The sequence below is a fragment of the Ptychodera flava genome, chromosome 14, assembly GCF_041260155.1.
Source record: "Ptychodera flava strain L36383 chromosome 14, AS_Pfla_20210202, whole genome shotgun sequence".
Classification (NCBI taxonomy): Eukaryota; Metazoa; Hemichordata; class Enteropneusta; family Ptychoderidae; genus Ptychodera; species Ptychodera flava.
Window position 1 is genome coordinate 27,192,668 of NC_091941.1, and position 21,386 is coordinate 27,214,053.

Consider the following 21,386-nt stretch of genomic DNA (forward strand, 5'->3'; position numbering starts at 1 on the left):
GCTAATGAGCTACTTTTTAAGACCAATCCTTTTGTACTTTTATTTGTTTACTTGCATATTTACAGTTGCGTGGTATAAATGTTGGAATAAATTATCTTTGAAAAAACAAGAGTTTGGCCTATGCTGCATATTTTGGTTTGTGTTTAAGTTACAAGTATTAATCAAATATTCTTTTATTCCCGGTGTTCCAATCTTCAGACCCATTTGTGAGCTTCATTTGTTCTTCATGGTCTGTAATATGCACATACAAACCTTATCATGGGTTTAAAATTATAGTTCCATTAGAAATTTTGGGCCTGAATCAGCATACATTGAAGGATTTTTATTCTGAGTTTACTATTGATTGATGATGGATTTTATGGACGAAAAAGAGATCTTTCAATTTAACTGTTCTTTATATGCCCTTCATGAAAGGTAACTAACATCAAAAGTTAGGCAGAAATATGATTAAATTTGAATATATTGTCACATTTCCTACCCAGCCAGGTATTGTAAAATTACACCTAGTGCAGCAAACATTGACAGCTGCTCCCAAACTTTACCTTTGATGCAACTTGCTGGTTGGAAAACTATACATATATGACTTCCTCTGAACATAATACCAGATCAATGACAGTGGATTTTCCAAATCTGACCATAATAGTATCAGGGCTTTACTAGCTAGTATCAGCCATATTTTTCTTTGAAGCTCAAATTGTAAAATGAGTTAACATTTGTTTCAGATGAGTACATGATCGTCTGCAATGCATTAATCCACACGATGCTGACCTTTCACCTCAGATAAATTTGACCTGTTGCCCTACATTTAAACTTCTCAAATTTTTTAGAATAATTAATTGCCATTGGGTAATAGCTTTTTCATTGCACGTGAAATCCTTGAAATCACAACTTTTGTGAGGTAGAAATCACAAAAAACATGGTAGAAATATTTTTTTGAAACTAGCACTGATCCATAAATTCTTTCCTTCTTGTGTTATGAAACATGGCTGCACCAAAACAGGAAGTTCACATACTTTGGTATTGTAACTTCCTGATATAGGGACTATTTTTCTGGAAATGATGAAACAGATTGTTCTTTCACAATGTTTTTAATAGAGCATATATTTATTCCATCTCAAACCTGTCATATTTGAATTTTCTGTTGTAATATTTGTACTGGAGACTTACAGAAGGGCATTGCTTTGTCAACAAATTAAAATTAGTCAAACCTTTTATTTCTAATATTTAGACTTATGGGGATAAAAATATTAAATATTTAGGTTTGAAAATTATTCAAACATAGGTTGCCCTATGCTTCATCAACTTTGCATTTTTCTGAACAGATTACAGTCAGTATTGAGTTATAAAACAGACTACTTGTTACCTTTCCAATTCCTAATGTTAAGCGATTGCTTTGCTAATCAACTTGCACACTGAGAAGCATTATTTTCTCCCTCTCTATTATTTAAGTAATAATGTACTCCCTCCTGAACCGTAATGGAAGAAAGCAAACTTTGCATGACATAATGTAGGAGGTAAAGCCAGGTATGCTATGGAATGCAAAGTTTGCGCGAGTCCATTATGGGTAGGAAGGGGGTAATCATTGCTATTATTTTATAGTTTTGGCGATGCCAGTGAATTTGTAGATGCAGAAAACATCTTGGACCACTATGCTGGATAATCAGATACATTATCAGTAATAATCTGGAAGTATGATGTCACAAAATTCACTGCTATTGACAAAGCTATAATATAAGAGAGAATTTCATGTAAAACCACCACTACTTTAATCCAGTTGATCCTTGTAATCCTCTTAGGAAGACTGACAATCTGAATTTTGAGACATCCAATGATTTCTCTCATCCTCTAAATAAACTGCCATTGAGATTTCTTGGAGCCTCTCCTCTGAGAATCCATTCTAAACAGGGAATAGACAGTACACGAGCTGACATACAAACAACACTCACACTTTGGGTGACAATTGAGGGCCAAAAAAAATCCACAAAGAATCGAGATAAGAGACAAGAGATGACAATATTGAAACTGGCTATCATGTACATGATGTACAATTTTTATTACATTAATTGCTAGGGATACTCTAGCCACGTGATGGTGTCAATTTTACATATACAAATATGGTTGGATATTACATCTACCAACAAACTCTCTGGAAACATGAGTTGCATCTACCATTGCGGTGAATTCAACTTTTACATCACTGGTATTTTATTTATAACATGGGTTATAAAATATATATCTGTACAAAATAACAATGGAAAAAAAATGAGTTTATATAAATATATATTAGTATGTGAACATAATTAAACAGTTCCGCTGTCACTAGGTATAAATATGCAAACAGTTCAACATCCCAGATATAAAATTGAAATACTGATATGGAAAAATGTGAAAGGTTATTTTGTTTTTGTTATGTTACATACATGTATATTTCTGCTCTCCTTCAAGCATTCTACTCTTGCTATCATTAAGCATTTGGCACATGCACCATTACAGTGTAGAGAGCTCACAAAGATGCCCAGCAGTTTGTTTGTGGATTATGCAAAAAACCATGGATTATGATTGGTGAGTTGATACATGATCTGAAATTCTTATCCCAGCATGTAAATCCTACAGAAGAACAGGTGATTTTTTGCACGACTCGAAGCATCATACCCAACGATGTGTTTTAGTTTCTTGGGACTACTACATGGTTCAAGGCAAATCTCAAATTGAGACAAAATTGTTGAAATGTTGTGCAATATTTTTCATGCAATTTTCTGTTTTTTTCACAGACATGATTATGATTTATCATTTCAGGTCATTGCATAGATACTGCATAGATGGGTCTACGGCAGATATGGCTCATATTCAAATCTTTCCTAAAGTAGTAAAAAAAGATTGCATAGTTCAGCATGTATAAAGTTGGTGACTTTCCTGTGGAAAAAAAGCCAATAAAACAGGTAATATTTGTAGTTACTGCAGTAAATATATGGTCAAGTATTTAGATACACTTATATATGTTTCCTGTTGCAAATGCATCGATTGAGTCCACAAGCTTTTCGGTAAACTTGTCCTGAAGACAAAATATCAATGATTGTATAGAATGGCCAGAGCTAGCAAATTCTGCTGATGGGCATGTTAGTATTCTAGTACTCTGGGCTTCAAAGTTAGTCTTCCTAACTGAAAATAATACAAAGTCAACTTGTAACGTGAGCTTTCAGAGAAATGCTTTTAAAGTTGGTCATATAACAAAAGATGTTTCTGCCATATTGTTCCAAATGGTGTGTTTTGAAAAATTTACTGTTGTATGTGCTTGGTGAAATGAAGTTCACTGTGTCTTGTTGTATTCCATATCTGGATGTCTGTACAAATATTGTGTGTGTAAGTGAGTGTGTGTGTGCATGTGTGTGTGGCATATCTTTATCTTTGCCAATTTCAACATAGAGTAGCTGGAGCTTATCAAAACGCTGTCATGGTAACGTCTTGTTATAGCAAATCTTACGATTCTACATCCCTTCACCGTGTATCCCCATGGTCACTCTGTGATGCAGTGTATCCCCATGGTCATTCTGTGATATCTTCTTGGAAAACAGTGTGGAACACTATTTGCCCAGAACATGTAAAACTTTCCAAAAATCTCACTTTGTAAAACGTTTGAACATTTGACAAATATTCAAAATAATTACAAACAGCAGTAAATTGTGCAACAAAGACAAAATTGTGCTGAAATAAATTCTATCTCTGAGTTTCCTGTAAGAAATACTGTTTTGGTATTTGTTTGTTTTTATATCCCTTTGAAATATTTGACATTTGTTTACTCTCTATTATTGTACCTTATACACACCAAAACCAGAATGCGCCACCATCTACCTCTGTACATCCAAAACTGTTACTTATCAATCCACAACCAACACCCAGCATAAAAGCCTTGTTAACCAAGTTGTCAGGTTTCAAAAAAACGCAAGTCAAAGTTCACAGCACTTTCAGCACTGCACTTCCAGAGTCATTTTATATTTACAGTTGGTGTACCGTTTCATGGTCTCTCTCATAGTCCTCATTGGCTTACGTAACAAATCCTTTTATACATCCGCCCTCAACAACAGAACCTAGCAGAGTGAGCAAGCTCGTAACCTCACTTCAGTAGGCTCTATTGTTGGGGCACAAATAATGAAGTTAAGACTTTCATGGACCCCATGTCACATGACTGTGATGATGAAAAAGAATACAATGTAATCAAAAAAGATTTTTCTGGAACTTAACCAGTCCATGGCACCTGAAAATTCAAATATGGAAATTACTGAAATAGGTATATCTTGACTTTTTTCACAAACAATAAGGACAGTGTTTCATTATCATTTGCACAAAACATGGAGCAGACATGCCTAGGAACCTGTAAAACTAAATTAGAAAGCTGTTGGACTAGCATTTTATAAAAAAGTATATTCTGACAAAAGAAAGAGAAAACTGCCCTTAAAATTTGCAAGTAAAAATGTCAATTTTCAATTTTCACAAGTCAAAATTAAATCACTCTTGGTAACCTATTGAAATCTTTGAAAGCTATTACTCAAGCAGTTCTGAAAAATATGTTTTGACAGAAAATAACAAAACTGGGCTCAATATTGATATATTTAGATTCCTTTATCATTTGGATATGTGTTATTCAGGTATTATCCTAAATAACCTAAAATCCAAATCAACATCTATCAGTTGTTCCTGAAAAAATTCTTAAAAATACAAATGTGCAAATGTTAGGCTTATTTGAACAAATACTGAATGCATTGTTGCTGCCAACATATATAACAATTATCATAGAAATAGCTCTGTAATTAATGAAAAATCATTATTACCCAATCTTTTCATAATTCTGGAAGCCATACCTATGAGATACCACTTGGTTCTAGATAATTATCCAAACATTCTTAATACTAAAGCTGGTCAGATTTGGTACAATAAGCTTTGAGTTATGAGCTCAACAAATTTCGTCTACAGACCGTTGGACTGACGAACAGATGGACAGACAGATACACACACAGACTGACAAGGTGATGACATTGGCCACCTAGTATACCTCCGACACATAGGAGCCAAAAAGCTCATTACGTAAGCCCATGAGAACTGTGAGAGAGTCCAACCACTACAGAGATAACTCTGAGATGGTCAGCTTAATTCAATTCTGTGCAGACAGTTGATTTTGTTACAGTACTCTCTTTAAAACCATTGCACTGATAGGAAAGACCACAGCTTCTCTCCTTATTGATTCCAAATGATTGCAAACTCACGGAAGATTCTCTGTCATATCCAAGAATGCAGTAGCTCAGCCTATAGAATCTTGCTGGTCTGATAAAAAAATTATATAAAAAGGACAAATATTGTACAGCATCTGATGATATAAACTTGAACACCAAATGGAAACACGAGATTGAATCAAAAACCCAAACCTGTACTTTTATATTTAATTTTACAACACAAGACGTTCACTACATTCTCAGCAACAGACACCCTTTCAGACAACAGACTTCATCTTTAGATTCCAACCCTATCATCCCCCTCCTGCACAAAGTGGATTCACCTACCATTGTTATCCATGGTAGCTGACATTAGACAGAGGGGTAACTGGGCTCAAACCAATTGCACTTTAGGCAGCAATAAAATTCTCTGCGACATGATTGTATAAAAATATTACAAAGCATTTGGAGGCAAGCCAAAATAAAATTTCTCAGTTAGGCATCTCAAATTGAGAACAAACTATCATCAATCATAGATTTAAAACATTTTCTCACATTTGTCATAAAAATGTACTTCCCAATAATTCCTCAATAGTGACGTGTACCCTCATTAGGAACTTAAAGCACTCTTAAAATAGTCTATAGTAATTACATGAAACGTTTCCTCTGTTTGAATCGAGCTAAACCATTAACGGTTTTAAAAAATTTGAATTTCATGATTTGTTGGAGGAAGACAGTAAAACATTTGATCTATTTATAGAAAATTAGTTTGCAGCACTGTTAAAGTGACAATACATAAAGCCTGTTTCGTTTAACGTTTGATTATACGTGGCAAGTTAGTGAGTTTTTATGAAAACAAGGTGAGTTAGTGATTGCTATGAAAGTACAGTGACTACAATGTGAACAATAATAATGATCACACTCATAACGTAATGAATATTGAAGAGTATTTGGAACAATTACGATTTCAGATACAAAGATTTACATGAGACAAGAACACAAAAAAAAGATTAAAAATAAGATTGCATGGGATAAAATGGATTCCATGGAATTATTATGACTCTTCCATGGAATAGCAATCTCTACAAAATTAAAATGCTGGGATACAGGAAAGTCCAGAAAAAAATGATCACATTTAGGAAAGAGCAACTATTGTTGACAAACTGAGTTGTGACAAGAAATGCATCTGTATAATTCAGCACCCAGGACTGACAACCAATGGTTGCGGTGATAAATTTGGGGCTGAGAATGATGTCTTGTCCTCTCTAAAAATGTCTTCTTGGTGGCCAACTGGTATGACATGTCCCCCAGCACTCATTTTGGCAGGCAGTGTTTGGCATTTGATTTTGCCATCAGCTGAGTTAGCTAATGCTGTGTCTATATGCAACTTGCCCTCGTACTCCAATCTGCCCGCCCCCGACAGAGTTGGCAATGTTTGGTGTTTGTTAAGGCTGCCGAGGCAGCTGCGATAATGTTCAAGTCCCTCAGCAGCCTTGGAGTTGTTTTCTGATTCCACTGAGCTGTTGCTGTCCACTATCAAGGTGTTCAATGAAGTGTTCCTGGAGGCTTTCTCCTTCAGCGTAGAGCTAGTGCTGCTGGCGTGGCTCTCCGTCGTCTCCTGGCGGGTAAGCGGTGGCGTGTCCGGCTGCACGCCATCTTGCTGTTTCTGAGCAAGCGCAAGCAGAGATTTGTCATTACACAAGGCGCTCAGTAAAGGCACATTAGTTTCAGCTTCTTTGGATTTCCTCAGTTTTTTCAGTTCCTCTTGCACACTCTGCTCAGCTACCTGCCTGGGCTTCAGGGACTCTTCAACTGAAGTTGCCATGGCTACAGCTTGTATTTCATGTCTGGGCTCTGCACTCGTCGGTGCAGCCTGAACCACTGGAGTAAACGCCGTTGTCGCAGCAACAGCATCTTTCGGTGTTGATTCCACATTGCTGCGGTGAACAAGAATGGTTTCCATCTGAAAAATTCACCAATAAAAAGTAACGTCACTCAATCTGGACTTAAATAAACTGTTTTAAAGTTAAAAAATGCTGTTACATTTGCTATAACACTCTATCACAATATTTCAACTTCATAAAACCTTCTCATCTGGACTGAAATCTAATACCAAAAACTTTAATAAAAGCTTTCATTTGACAGCAGACCTTAAAAAAAATTGGGTGATGGTAAACAGCGATGTATAACATATTCCCGACCACTTCGCCTGTTAGTGTCACTGCATTTCATGATCTGTGGCAGTTGGAATATGAATTAATCATGGTATAACTTACATCTTCTTCCAGACTCCATTCAGAATCAGTGTGTTCACTTTGTCCAGTGATACTGAAATAGCCCTGTGAGTGTCTGTTCCTCTGCTCCATACTCTGTCTCACTTTGATTGGCGTTTCTTCCAGAAGAATGGAGGTTTCAATTGGTTGAGTTAGGGCGTATCTGTCTGTGAATTCACCTAGTTCAAGGGGGTTCACTGTGAAGAAGACAACAGTCAACCGATAGGATAGTGAGTTTTGTTCATATAAAAGGCCACAATGTGATTTCTACATCACCTTTGCCTTCAGTGTTGATGACAACATTGAAGGGACAAAAACTAAACCTCATAAACAACATATTATTACGCATCTTTTCTAACATTCAGTTAATATGTACATCTATAATATCAATAAATGCTATATCAAAGCTTGCAAATGCTTTCACTGACAAAAATTTATGGTGTCAGGTTGTAAACTCAGCAAATGGACAGCATTATCATAAATTCCTGTCAAATAAACAACACTATGTCATAACTAATTATCTTCAATGTATAAAAGTTTGACCTTTCAACCCATGAAGAGGAAAAGGGAAAGATTTAGTAATAGTGGCACACAGCCATAGAAACATGAACAAATTTATACCAGAATTCTCACACCAAAAACATGACATTTATGACCCTGCATGGTCAATTTCATGTTAATTGACAGCTATGTAAAGTACATCACTTCAATAACAAGATAACAGTCACATCCAGGGGTTACATTATACTCAGGTCTCCTGATCATTTCGCCAATTAACTCCAATGTGCAAAATAAATCTGATATTTGAATCCCTCATTAGTTTCTTTCTTTTTTTCTGACGCATGTCATTGTGTCTCTCTGTACTCTATCAAGCCTAGAGTGTAAATGTGATGATTGGCTTGGACCACTCCATTTAATACCTTTGTCATCTTGTTATTATTCTAGAACATTTTATGAGAAATATTTGGATGAGATAATGTCTTCTCTCATCCTATTTGTAGAGACATGGTAGACCTTGAAATTTTAGCCAAATTTTGAAAGGACCTAAATCACAAATTTTATTTTCCTTGGAATACTTCGCCATGATGAATAGACACAATCACCAAAATAGACAACAGAAATAGCAAGTTGTTCATTTTACACTGATGTCACAGCAAAATTTCAGAAATACAGCAATTTTTATATCACTTTCTGCTGGGAAAATATTAGCCTGCCAGGTAGATGTACCACAATCACTGAGGTCACTCAACACTGCAATAAAGATAACTCCTCTGTTCGTACTGCATGCAATGACATACGTGTGACTGTTAGTTCCACTCAATAAGGTCTAAACTACTGCTGCATATGTTGAAAATGGTTGGCTAAATTGTGAGAAAACTTATCATCATGATCATCATGATATCTAATATTAATTCTGATTGGCTGCTAAATTACGTGACAGTGTGGTTGAAAAGCAAAACACAAAACTAGATTGCGACAAAACGATTGTATATTGTTGTCATGAAAATTTCAAAGTTTATAGTTTTGGTCAATACTTGGAAAGATACAACTTTAGGCCTGCTGTCAATAAATTCTTTCACAAATTATGCAGATTTTTTCTTACTTGCAAGACCTGATTCAGAATCAGTAAAGCTGAGACTTCCTCTCGGTACAAAATCTTGATCTACAGGTCCGGCAAATTCAAAATTCACTCCCCCTAGATCAACGAACGGTGGGTCAGTTATCATGTGTTCAATTTCTTCATCCTCTGTGACAGAAACAGAACAACAATGAAATATAAACAGATATGATAGATAGCAGAGAAGTCATACATATCAATGAGAATGACGAGAAGTCATTCGCATAACAAAAGACCAAAACATTTTTGCTCTTTGTAACATACCGTAAAGTAATTATTGAGTATTTTTGAACGAGGGACAACATACCTTCCGTCAAACTTTTGTCAAAGACAGGTTCAAGTTTATCATCACTGACAATGCCTGACGTTGTGTTTGAACTGCCAGTGCTGATAACTGAATGCCTTTGGAGTTCACTTTCAGGGTTTGAACTGCCCGCAGCCAACATCTGCTCTAGCTCCCATTCCAAGTCACCACTCACGTATGACTCTCTGTACTTTTTCTTCTCGTTGACTTGGTCAATTTTCTTGAGTTTGTCCACAATGACCTGCGTGTGAACTTGGAAGACGTGCGTCACCTTGCATAGCTGAAGTATGGTCTTGGCTCTGAAAAAGCAATGCATCACAGGAGACAATGAGCTTTGCATTAAAGAAATTTATCAGTGTGTGCAGCTTGTCTAGAAATAATCCTTTGATGAGAAAATCTGCATCTTGTAAGTTTAAACAATATGGTTACCATGATGCTCAGTTTGTACATTTTTGTGCAGCATATCTATGGCTATTTGTATCAAATTTTGGGCAAATGAAATGCAATGTCAAAGTTTCTGTTTAATATACTGGAGATTTTATTAATTTTCAATATCTGCAAAGTGAATAGGACACAGGACAATCAACTGACAGAAAAATACTTGCTGCCATCGCTGGTAAGCCACGCTGGAGCACATTCTTCATACCTACACTCCCTGCTGACTTATCATTTGACAGTGTTCTAATCAAGACAGCATGGAGATATCACTCAGTTTGGAATAATTTCCAGGGGATGAATTTGTCCTTCCAGGATACTCTGGAGAAATCCAGTGGGATACACAGTTTACTGCCATGAAGCAGGAGCTAAGTAAACACTCACACTGTTTTTGTTTTACTTAGAAATTCCAGAAATTGCTGGCAGTGCCCAGCAATCCAAAACAAGTTCTAGAAGTTCATTTCTCATCTATCTATCTATCCTGGTAAAGTACAGAGTAGTTTTCACTTGTCACATCAAAACTACACAAGTGTCGGCATGCATGGAAATTAAGCATTTGAAACTTTGATTGGCCGAGAGTTGTCTATCAAGTTACCTTGAATCACTGGCACAATGATACACCAATTTTCTTGACTCTGGAACTCCTTCTGCTTGGATTTCGAACTTCTTTTTCTGTTTTGTCAACAAAAGATATCAGTGTATGAAGTTATATGCAGGAAGTGTGACTCTGAAAGAAGCATATCTGTTTTGTAATTGCTCACTGCAAACCCAAAATTACCTACATGTAGGAAAGTGCATTAAGAATGAATGTAAGTTACAGACTTAAGTATTAAACTCTGAATTTTCAATACATGACATTGTGCTAGACATAGTAGTGAGGTCACTGTTCCTGGTGAAATTTCATCTCACAGGCTCACTTGATAAAACCCTGTTCACACAGATATCACCAAGGTATTAAGCTTCACAGAAGTGTATGTTGAAAAGAATGAGCGTAGATTATGAGCTCAAATTAGGACCTGATTTCAAAGTATCACTGTACATCTCTTATCATTCTGGTTTCATTAACCACTTGCAGTGATACCAATATGAGAGTGTTTGTATCACAGTTCAATGGCATTCTCACAAGACTAACACCCTGTGTCGTACCTCAAAATGTAATTTTCTAATAGAATTCCACGGGTATTCATACTTCAAATATTTGGTACCACCAACATCCTACAAAAGAGAAAAGAAAGATGACATTTTAGAGAAAAAAAAACTGCTCTGTTGGAAATGATAAACTTGGCTGTTTGCATGAAAATATTTCACTGATTTTAGAAACATATGCAATCTTGCAAATGTCAAAATAGCACTGATTTTTTTCGGTGAGCTCGCAGTCCAGACATGGTATTCTGGCGGAATGTCTCAGATGAGAATGGCAGTGTCTTTGGATGCCACATTTGTAATAAGAATAGCAGTCAGGACTTGTTCATGCATGCCTACCTCATAATATATTTGTAGTCCCTTTGTACAGATTCCAACCAAAATGTACGGAATACTATCAGACTTATTCTGTAAATGAAGAAAAGAAGAACAAATATATCAAATCAAACTGATTGGTTCTATTTTTTGTCTCTACACAGATGTGGACAACTCTCCCAATAGGTACTTTGTCATGTATTACTTTGAGGGGGGTAAGGATTCACATGGGTGGGTGTGTATTTGTGAAGCAAGCTGCCAAAGAGCACATGTCTGTATCAAAGTGGAGGTACTGCGGAATTCCAGGCCACCATGAAATGTGATCTCCCCAAGGATACAACCTTGGAGGTAACAATGCCCAACCACAATCTGAATTGTTGTTTTTTCATTTGGAGTCAGAGTGTGGAATGCATTCATTGGCTAAAATTTGCAATGGTGATGCAGCTTGAGTTGTTGGGAGTTTTGTTTAACAGAAGAAAAAGCATCAGTCACGCCACAATTTAAACGGAAGGTCTTTTTCATTTTATCAGTCAATTTGCATTTACTCTCATCACAAATAACACAAGGTTATCGATTTCAATCCAGTAACGTCTTGTTGTTACTTTTATCGGAAAAATGGAACACTCACAAAAACTACCATTTATGCTCTGTTTCCATCACATCTCTACACGATTCTTTGATTGTGTCAAACCTAACAACTGTGTATCAACCCAGGCAACAGTGATGTCATCCTGTCCTGATTGCTGATTGGCTATTAAGGGACGTTTGAATTTTATGAAAATTCAAATCTGAAAGCACCAATAAATTTGCAATCTGTCAACCTCGTTGTGGCAACACTGTAGTCGTACATGTCTACTGCAGTTTTACTCTCTATGTTCACCTTTTTCACGCTGTAGAAATGCATAACATGTTCTCGACAGCTTGAAGCATGTTTGATGAATTCAATGTGTGCTTCTGTTTTACTCATTCCTCTTTGGTCTCGGTGCATTGCAGGGATGTTGTTGAGAATGTAGTCCTCACCTCGCCTCTCTATCACCTATGAACATGACACACAGAGATAATGTCAAATTTTCATCAACATCACCGTGATCAACAAGATGTCACAAGGACATCACTTTACTTAAATCATCGCTAACCTAAAATTGAGAACACCTTTTAGATGAACACATACTACTAGACAGACTAGTCTGTTCTGAAACATCATATATAGTCTCTATCACTAACTGTGACTGTTTCTGTAATTTGGGAAATGGAAACCTCAATGTTGTGCAGATGTAGCACCTTACTTTCATCTTGTACGAATCGAAGCTTTAGCAAATTGGATCAAATGATTTAAAATACAAATTTTAATCCAGCCAGGCACTGAAACATATTAGTACTGATAATTTCTTTTCAGATGGGTACATTTTACTTTGCATAAAAGGCTGCTATACTGACCTACTGACCCAAACATAAATGAAGACTTAAAATAAAGGAAGGAGCTCTTACTGAATTTACATTAATTTGTACATGTATCAGAAGATTTACTCAATACCTTGAGTCTACAAAAAAAGTTGCTTAAAATCTGGAAACTGCCGATAGCTTTCTACTTGTGTTGGAGTATTCTAGTCAAGATGCTGAGCATCAATACACTGTATGGCCTTTTTGATTTGAATATGATCTGCAGATTCCACGATGTTGAAATCTCAACTGTAATTTGGTCATTTCACAATCCAACACGTTGCCATGATGTACGTCAATTGAATTCCACAGCGTACTATGACAGACAGTACAGCCATACATCTCATGAAACCTGACACGTGCATTTTACAAGCCAAACAACGCAAAAATTTAAACCACGAATCTTTAATACACTCACCCATTTTGGAAAATACTTTTCGGGTTCAAAATAATTCTTCTTGTGAATGGCACTTAAATAGTTTCCTGTGTCAGCTTGCAACGCGTAGGCAGACAGTAAGAAGTAGTTCTCTTCACAGCATGGCAGGGGAGTCTCAAGGACATTGTGTCGTAATTGCAGGTAGTAGTGATACCTTGTATTATCGTCTCTGTAAATATGATAACACCGATAGATTCTGAGGTGCCTTTTTAAAACAGGTTATAGCTACTCAAGAAACGGTCTCTTTAACTTTGCATGTCACTGATGTTTCACTTATATTACAGTGTTGGTAGACTTTCAAACTCTGCAAAACTTGTCTTTACTCTTGCTATTCACATAATTTATGTATCATCTGTCGTTTTTTCTTCAAATGTTAATTTAAATAAAATCGTTGGTTCCCCATCCCACTCTGAAATGCCCACTGTGTGCGACCACTGCATACTGTATCCAGCCAGTGAGTTTACCATGACCTAGAGTTACCAATCACGATAAGCTGTCTATGCTCACAAACAGCAAGACTTTCAGCACTTTCACTTCAGGAATGAGCTAATGTAACGTGTTTATAGTGTGCTGTCTTCCCAGTCTCAGATCTATCCATGGCACCAGTCATCATGAACGGTTCAGATAATACTAATGCGGGAAGGAGCATATATTTCTTGTTGAAATGCAACAGATAGGTTAAAAACCTCAAACTTCTGCTCAGAGTCTCTGTTCCATTAAACTTTGAACTCCACATTTTTACAACTAAACGGAAAACCAAGCCTAATTTGCTGGTTTCAAATCTCCACCATTTGTTCATTCAGTAGGAGAAAACACATTGTTGACATTCACTACACCATGATAGGGAAAACTGCATTTTTAGTTTTCAAAATTGTTCAATGCAAGCTCTCAATTTAGCAAAAAGTGACAAATTTAAAGGAAATTCCATCTTTTCTTAAAACCTGTCCCCTCTGAAGCCTATAACAGTGAGCAATGCCATCTGCATCTCTGTCTACCTGATTTCTAGAATCCTTCACATACACATCTTCCATGGCAAAATCAAATACATTCTATAACAGTGCTCCTATGTACCTCAGGATAGTTTTCTGTAACTTCATGACAAAAGATGGCTTTTCCCTCCTTGAACACTGGAAGACAGCACTCTCACCAGAAACAAGAATAATGTTCAGATACAAATGGATCCACAATCTAAGCCTTACACTCCATGTAGGGGGTCATTGACTTCAAACCCTCCTCCATCTCTTCAACATTCTTTGACAAGTTACCGCACCACAACAAAATCAAACCACAATTCCCCCCGCAAAATGTCAATTACATAACCTACTTTGACCTTCCAGCTATAATTCTTTTGCTCATCACCACCTCTTTTTCCACCCATTCATTTCACTCCTTGTTAGAAATATTCAAAATCTCTTCCTTCTGAAAAGTGTTTTCAAAGAGAGTATCAGTTTACACGCCAATGAATTTCTCCAGTCAAGAAACACCAGCCAAACCGTGCCATGTCTCTGAAATCTGTACATGCCATACTACCGTACTAATCATGTCATGATTTCACGTGTCTGTGTGTAGCAGTGAACAAAGTACGACGTGATGTTGCACAGAAATATTCAAAGTTGCAATTGATGTCTCTTGCAGCCTCCCTCAACCTATTACAGGCTATGAATGGATCTAGAACATTTGCGTTGTATTCAGTGATGTCTATGACATATGAATTGTCAAAGCCTGACTGGGAACACATGATGCATTTTGAGCATTTTGGAGCTAGTTTAGGTATACTGCCATTGTAAAGGAAATCATATCTCAAGTCTCTGACCAGTGTGCTCTATATTTTTTGATCCCCTTCTGAGCACATTCATATTTCACAACTTGGCCAAAACTGGACCTTCTATATTACACACGAGACATATTAAAAGTCCCTCACTACAACTACATGTATTGCCTAGACCCTATTCGTCGCTTTCAGCCTTCATCGTGGGGTTGGAGGCACGGAGGCCGTAAGCGACGTATCGGATCTAGGCTACAACATGTATGCGAATGACTTGAAAATTAGGCACACTGTTCAAGAGATCTACTCTCACTGCCCATGACAGTCACCAAACTTCAAAACTTACGAATGTTGAATTTGCCCCTGTAGTGATCGATGCAACAACAAAGCAAGTCTCATTACCTAACAGTATGACAACAGAGCTTTTATAATTCTCCTTGCCATTTCTTGTCATTTGTGTTTTTGACTAAAAACAGTCACTGCATGAAGTTGTCTGAAACTCACAAGAAATGGAACACCACTTCTCCAAATGAAACACAAGATCACTGAAACTAAAAATAACATGAATGTCACATGGCAGAAATACCTCCATCTAAAATTACAGACTCTGATCACAGCCTAGTTCAAAACTGTTGTCACTTTCAACCAAGACTTGAATTCTGACAGACGGCCACCTCATGAACAATGTGGCATAATTCAGTAAAACCCCCCAGCAGAGAGACTATAACCCCAAGATACTTACGTAATTAGGTTGACATGCTCAGCATAGAATTGCACTTTGAAATAGACTGAGAAAATTGGCTTCCCTGACTTGTCAGTGCCCTGTGGATAAATCAATGGAAACATGAGATATATATCAATGTGAGAGAGTATTGCAATATCAGAGGGACATATTTGATCTCATTACCTGTCTGAGTAGTGTCTGGGATTATGACAGACAGCCGTGTGTGTGCACGCTATTTTCATTTTTAAAGTAATGGGAAATTTTACTCGGTGAAGGCAAGGTCACAAGCACTTTTTATCTGCAGAATAAATCAAAATCTGACCAGTGATAAGATATGAATGCACGTCAAAGTTCCTATATGTTTGATATCAGTGTACAGCGGTGAAGGCACAGGGTATGCTGTAATACTACAACAGACAATTGTAAAGAATTCTTACAATTACACTCCATGGATTCTGCACATTTTTCACATCACACACGATATTTTTGCATTCACTTTTACAATTGTACTTATAATAAACTCAATTTTCAACAAACCTATGACCAAATCCTTGGAAAAAATATATTACCTGTTACGTGTAAGTTGTCACATATGTTATGTCCACATACCACATTTCATTAAAGTTAGCCACTTTATGATTGAGACAGTATCAGTATGATTGAATGGATTTTGTAAAAATGTCTTACAAAGACAGTTATTTCTATAGCCTATATTCATGACAGGGTGCCTTTGACCAATTTTGAAAAAGGCTCTTTTACTATTTTCAAAAGTTCCTCGAACCTGGGATAGGAACAAAATGATATGTCATCTCTGGATGAAAAAGTTGTCCAAAACAAATACCTTGTGAGGTGTATTTTGTAAAAGTGATAGTGGTTAGACATAGTGGGAGAGTTAATGTTCCAATTTGAAATGTAATTTATAGTTTTCAACATGGTGAGAGTTGATCCTTGGGCCCTGAAGGAATGTCTGACATTTCGTGTTGGTGTCAATCAATGGTAAAAGAGGATTTTTTTTCTTTCAACGAACTCCTTCTAAACTCTCTGCTTACTGACACAGTTCTCACAAGGTACAATGTGGCATACCTTGGGAACACTTCACAAATAAACACAGATAACCGCAATTCAAAAGTGATTCAGCAATGAAAGAAAGACTACATGTGATCGGTGCGTACTCTGATGACATTGACTGCACACCAAACTACCACAACTGTGACATGGATATTCAAGGATTGCTAGGTGTCACATACATGGGAGAGGTTAAATTTAACCATTTACAACTCTTCTCTTATTCAAGGACACAATACTGATACACCCAAATCACTGAGAAACTGATCAACAAACAGTACTTTTGTCAAGTTTGCAATCAACAAAGAAAATTTAATAACCAAACTACATTTGGTAGTGCATATCTTGGACAAAATTATATCGGAGAGAAAAAAGACATATTTCTTGAGGACTTTCCTGATTAATTTTATGCAGTTGTACACAGCGTTTTCAGTAAATGTGAAATATGCAAAGGTATTTGAAATATTCCTGTCCGTTAATTGGCCAAGGACATGGAAACTGAGAAGCCAATTAAAGATGGGTATCCATTCTAGAATTTACGCCTGACATCTCTCCATATCAAGCACACAGTGTGAGTGAACTTACAGTTCCAGGGCCATTTTTCCATGTCTTGGGAGCATACTTGGACAACTTCAGTTTGAAGTCCAGGAATTCAAATTCCCCGTCTGAAATGTCAAAACAGATGGGAGGTGTACAGTAGCAGCAATGGGACAACAGTGGAATTGCTATGGTCACTCTGGATACAATTTTTATGGTGATTGAACACATGTCTGGGTTTTACCACCACTCTGCTTTGCAACATAAAATTCAACTATTCCTGTCATTGAGTGTGGCCTGTACACACATGCCACCTGCACAGGCTGGCTGAAAATTTGCAGCAAAGTGAAGGCTTTGTGAAACTCTTGGTTAATCACAGCTCTGTTGGAGATGAAGTCAAAGTATGCGAAAGAAAGCCTCTCTAACACACATCAAATCATTACATTAGAAACTGAAAAACAAAACTATCCATGATATCTTTGAGTGAGACTTAACAGACACGTGTTTCACAACAAACGATTGAAATTGAAAGAATGTGTTTCCTTAAAATATTTGAAAAAAAAGTAACTACTAGTATTGTACTACATGTATTTCTGATCTACCATTGAAGAGAATTCCACTGGAGCGAAAACTTCAAAGCTTGTTGATATTCTGAATTTCTCTTGTGAGACACTTCAATAAGCATTTAAAATTTTCTGTCGTATAAAACTTGTATGACAGAACTGTTTAGTTTACCATTTACCTTGTTGAATGGCCAAGCCAAAAAACTGAGTTTCTTGAATTCCCAGTAAAGCAATAATCTGGTCAAAAAGCTCTTGGACCTTTGCCTTGGTCTGAAAAAAAGCAAATCATAAATTTATGTGAGAAAAACACAACAAACAAACTACTTTTTTCCATTAAAGATCATATGATTTTGCATTTGTCATAGTTTTGAAAACAACTGCATAAAAACCTTTGCACCACCATGCTGACGAATGGATTTATTTTTTTGTAAAATTGAAGAATGTTTTTCACATCTCCGTAGAGTTTTTGCTGTGTGGAACAAATTTGCAATATTTTTGTAAAACATCATTTTCCATTAGCATCTATTTACTACTGAAGATTTAATTGTACAAATAGTCTTCATTGAGATGAATGGGGAACATTTAAAACACTGTTCTTTTTCATGGATGAAAGAAATGAAACATGAGTTTTGTTTGAAGGTTAATAAGACAGAGGACAGAGCACAGACTCCCTCAGAGATGATGCTGTGTTAACTTTTACTATCCTATCAATTACCCACACCTAGAGGTTTATGAAAGTAATTTCAGACTTTTTCCAGGGAAATTTCTGTCAGAATTACGTGCAAATATTTTCTCTAAAGTCAAATGATCGTTGTGTACCTGGTCATTTACAAGAACGGTGGTCAAAAGAAAAATAAAGGAAATGCTAGTTACTTCGATTGCTTATTGAATATGCACAGGGCTGAAAAATTCAGAACATGAAACAACAGAAGCAATATTGTTTGTACCCAGGATTGTTCTTATTGAAATTGTACTTTCATTCGGTCTATCATGCTTCACATGGTACAGCAACATAAAGCATTGATGGTATAGAAGCTAAATTTGCCAAAGTCTGACATGACTGGGTACAAGTTTTCACTTGAGTATTATAAGTATATCTCAGCACCTGTTTGAAGTGAAAAAGCACCTGTCTACAGCAGAAAGTCAATAAACCTTTAAGTGGTCACAAGGCGATGGAAAATTGATGGTGTGACAATTGAAGATAGGCACTTAAAAAGTGGAAAAAATTAAACTTATGGCAGAAGTTACAAACAACTGCACAGTCAAATAACTTTAAAACTTGTTCTGTATCTTGACAGGTCTCTATTGCTGTACACATGGGAAGCTGGAAGTCACGCACTGTCTTAAATTATTCAGCAGACAATGACAAATGTACATTTCTTGCACTGGATACACAACATATCACTTTATTGCCTTTCAAATGAATTATGTGATATCCACTCTTTTCTCTTCCAAACCAAAAACATACTGATACAACTTTATCACGTTATTGAGTTGAATGGCGTTACAGTACGTACACTCCCATTATATAAATGTTGCTAGTGTGGGAGGGGAAAAAGCATGTCCATTACTTAACCTTGGAGTGCATATGGTCAGACCAGGGATGTAATATCGATTGAGTTTGAAGCTATCACATTGATTTGTATGTCTGCATCTCACATAGAAGATCTATGGAAGAAATAAATCCCTGTGGCTTACTGATTCAGTAAAGCCTTTGCTATTTCAACATATTTGATGAACTGCTCAGCCATTCATATGATCATTTTTATTTCATTATGAAAAGATCCTTATTAAGTGACATGATGATTTAAATTATGTATAATTGTCTGCTGTCTAACATGTCTCCTTTTTTGAAGTGAAATATCATGGTATATATCCTGAAGCTGCTTGATTAGTTTGCAAAAGTGCAACAGACAAACAGATCTAAATCTATAAATGTCAATAGCATCATAATTTTCCCTGATTTATCTTACTATTATATGGAAAAATATTCAAAATTTGGTTACTATGGCACCAAAATCTGGGTTATTCGACAAAACTAAGTTACTGACTGAAGCACTCTCTAGTGTACATGCAGGCAGGGTGCAAATACAAGATTTCAAGTTTAATGTATCTGACTGAGATTATGGATCTACGGTAGTAAACCACAAAGCTGTAGATTGGTTTTCAAAAAGCTGAAATATGCCTGCTCATGTTTTTGCAGTAAGAGAGATCTGTCCTGGCAGTAAACACAAAATGTTGCCGTCAAGAAACATATCTGTGAACTCAAATTTCTCAATTTTCTCTCAAAATACACCAATATCTGATTCTCATAAACAAAACATTGGAATGAAACTTTATAACTTGTATGAAAGACCATTAAAATTCTAGGGCTTTCATTGCAAAATGTTCTGTAAGCTGGCTTGTTTTGTTGAAAATTTTAAGACAGGAATTTGAGCTATGCGTAGTTTTCTAATTGGTACTTCTCATCTTCAAAATTTTAATAACATAAATTCTGGAGAAAAAAACATGCAAACATGCAATGTAATATTCGAGATATATGAAGTACATATTTTAGATTGTGCTGATACCATTGTTTGCAAATCAGAATAACAGCAACTTCTGAAGTCCCACGCATATTTGTTGGATATGTATGCAAAACAATGGCTATCTGTACAAATTCTGTGTTAAACTTTGCCTTGGGTGTTACAGTCAATGTTTTGATAGCTCAGACACTGCACAGAGTGAAATGATATCATCCGATATCAAATTGCTCTTCATGAAAACAAAACTTTGTGGCGGGAACGATGGTCAAGTTCCAGGCATCCACCCCCAATGACAGAATCAGATTGGTATGTTGCATCTAACAGTTCAAGGACTGAAAAGCAGAAATACCACAGAGCACTTCGAGGTACTAGAAACATAGTCATTTTTCAAGCATTTGTGCAATCAAATCACTGGCTTACTACCACACCACTATCTCATCTTTGACCTCACTGTGAGGTCATCATTTCACTTCTTTCTTCCAAAATCATTCCCTTGTTTACAAACTTTCCGGAACGTTCCGATGCGGTATGCTAGGCAGTGACCTGAGCTCACCCTGAATTTTATGCAGTTCAAATGCTGAGCATTCTTTGGAAATTTATAACAGCTCTCCCCTGCTAACATGCATTTACTGGCCTACATCCAAGCTGCACACCGAAGTGTCCATTGGTCAGGGGCGGCGATGTTGACAAGAGTGGAGTATGAGGCACTGTGAAGGAATTTCCCACTTTTGAACGCTGGTTTCAATCACGACAGCTCAAGCTGATAACGTACTCCTGGTTATCTGTTTGATTATGGTTCAACGTCCCAAATGTTTTCAAACTGTGCCCATAGTGCTGGGCAAAGAGACTTTTCAATGTATGAACTTTCATCTGAACCGTACGCATGCAGATATGGTCTGCATAACATTGAGAGGAACAATAATATACCAAACACAGAGCAGAAATACAGCTGTGTGGATTTTCATCATGAAACACATAATCTTTGGTCTCTGGTACTGTATTTGTTCATATAAACCAGAATCAACAAGGGTAGTGTTAT

The 21,386-nt window shown here is 36.5% G+C and overlaps 1 protein-coding gene across 4 annotated transcripts in view; it reads right to left on the reverse strand.

The window, feature by feature from the left end:
• Positions 1–2,016: 2,016 nt before the first annotated feature.
• LOC139149969 (FERM domain-containing protein 6-like) overlaps positions 2,017–21,386 on the reverse strand; it is a 37,041-nt gene continuing 17,671 nt past the window's right edge. For all 4 annotated transcript variants that reach the window (XM_070722063.1, XM_070722062.1, XM_070722064.1 and 1 more), the window contains exons 3-14: positions 18,002–18,092; positions 17,308–17,387; positions 15,676–15,755; positions 13,151–13,337; positions 12,173–12,328; positions 11,317–11,385; positions 10,981–11,049; positions 10,430–10,506; positions 9,403–9,698; positions 9,081–9,224; positions 7,481–7,674; positions 2,017–7,167 (exon numbers count right to left, since the gene is read on the reverse strand). In XM_070722063.1, coding sequence (XP_070578164.1) covers positions 6,400–7,167; positions 7,481–7,674; positions 9,081–9,224; positions 9,403–9,698; positions 10,430–10,506; positions 10,981–11,049; positions 11,317–11,385; positions 12,173–12,328; positions 13,151–13,337; positions 15,676–15,755; positions 17,308–17,387; positions 18,002–18,092 — 2,211 coding nt within the window. In that variant the 3' untranslated portion in view covers positions 2,017–6,399. The remainder of the gene's footprint in view (positions 7,168–7,480; positions 7,675–9,080; positions 9,225–9,402; positions 9,699–10,429; positions 10,507–10,980; positions 11,050–11,316; positions 11,386–12,172; positions 12,329–13,150; positions 13,338–15,675; positions 15,756–17,307; positions 17,388–18,001; positions 18,093–21,386) is intronic.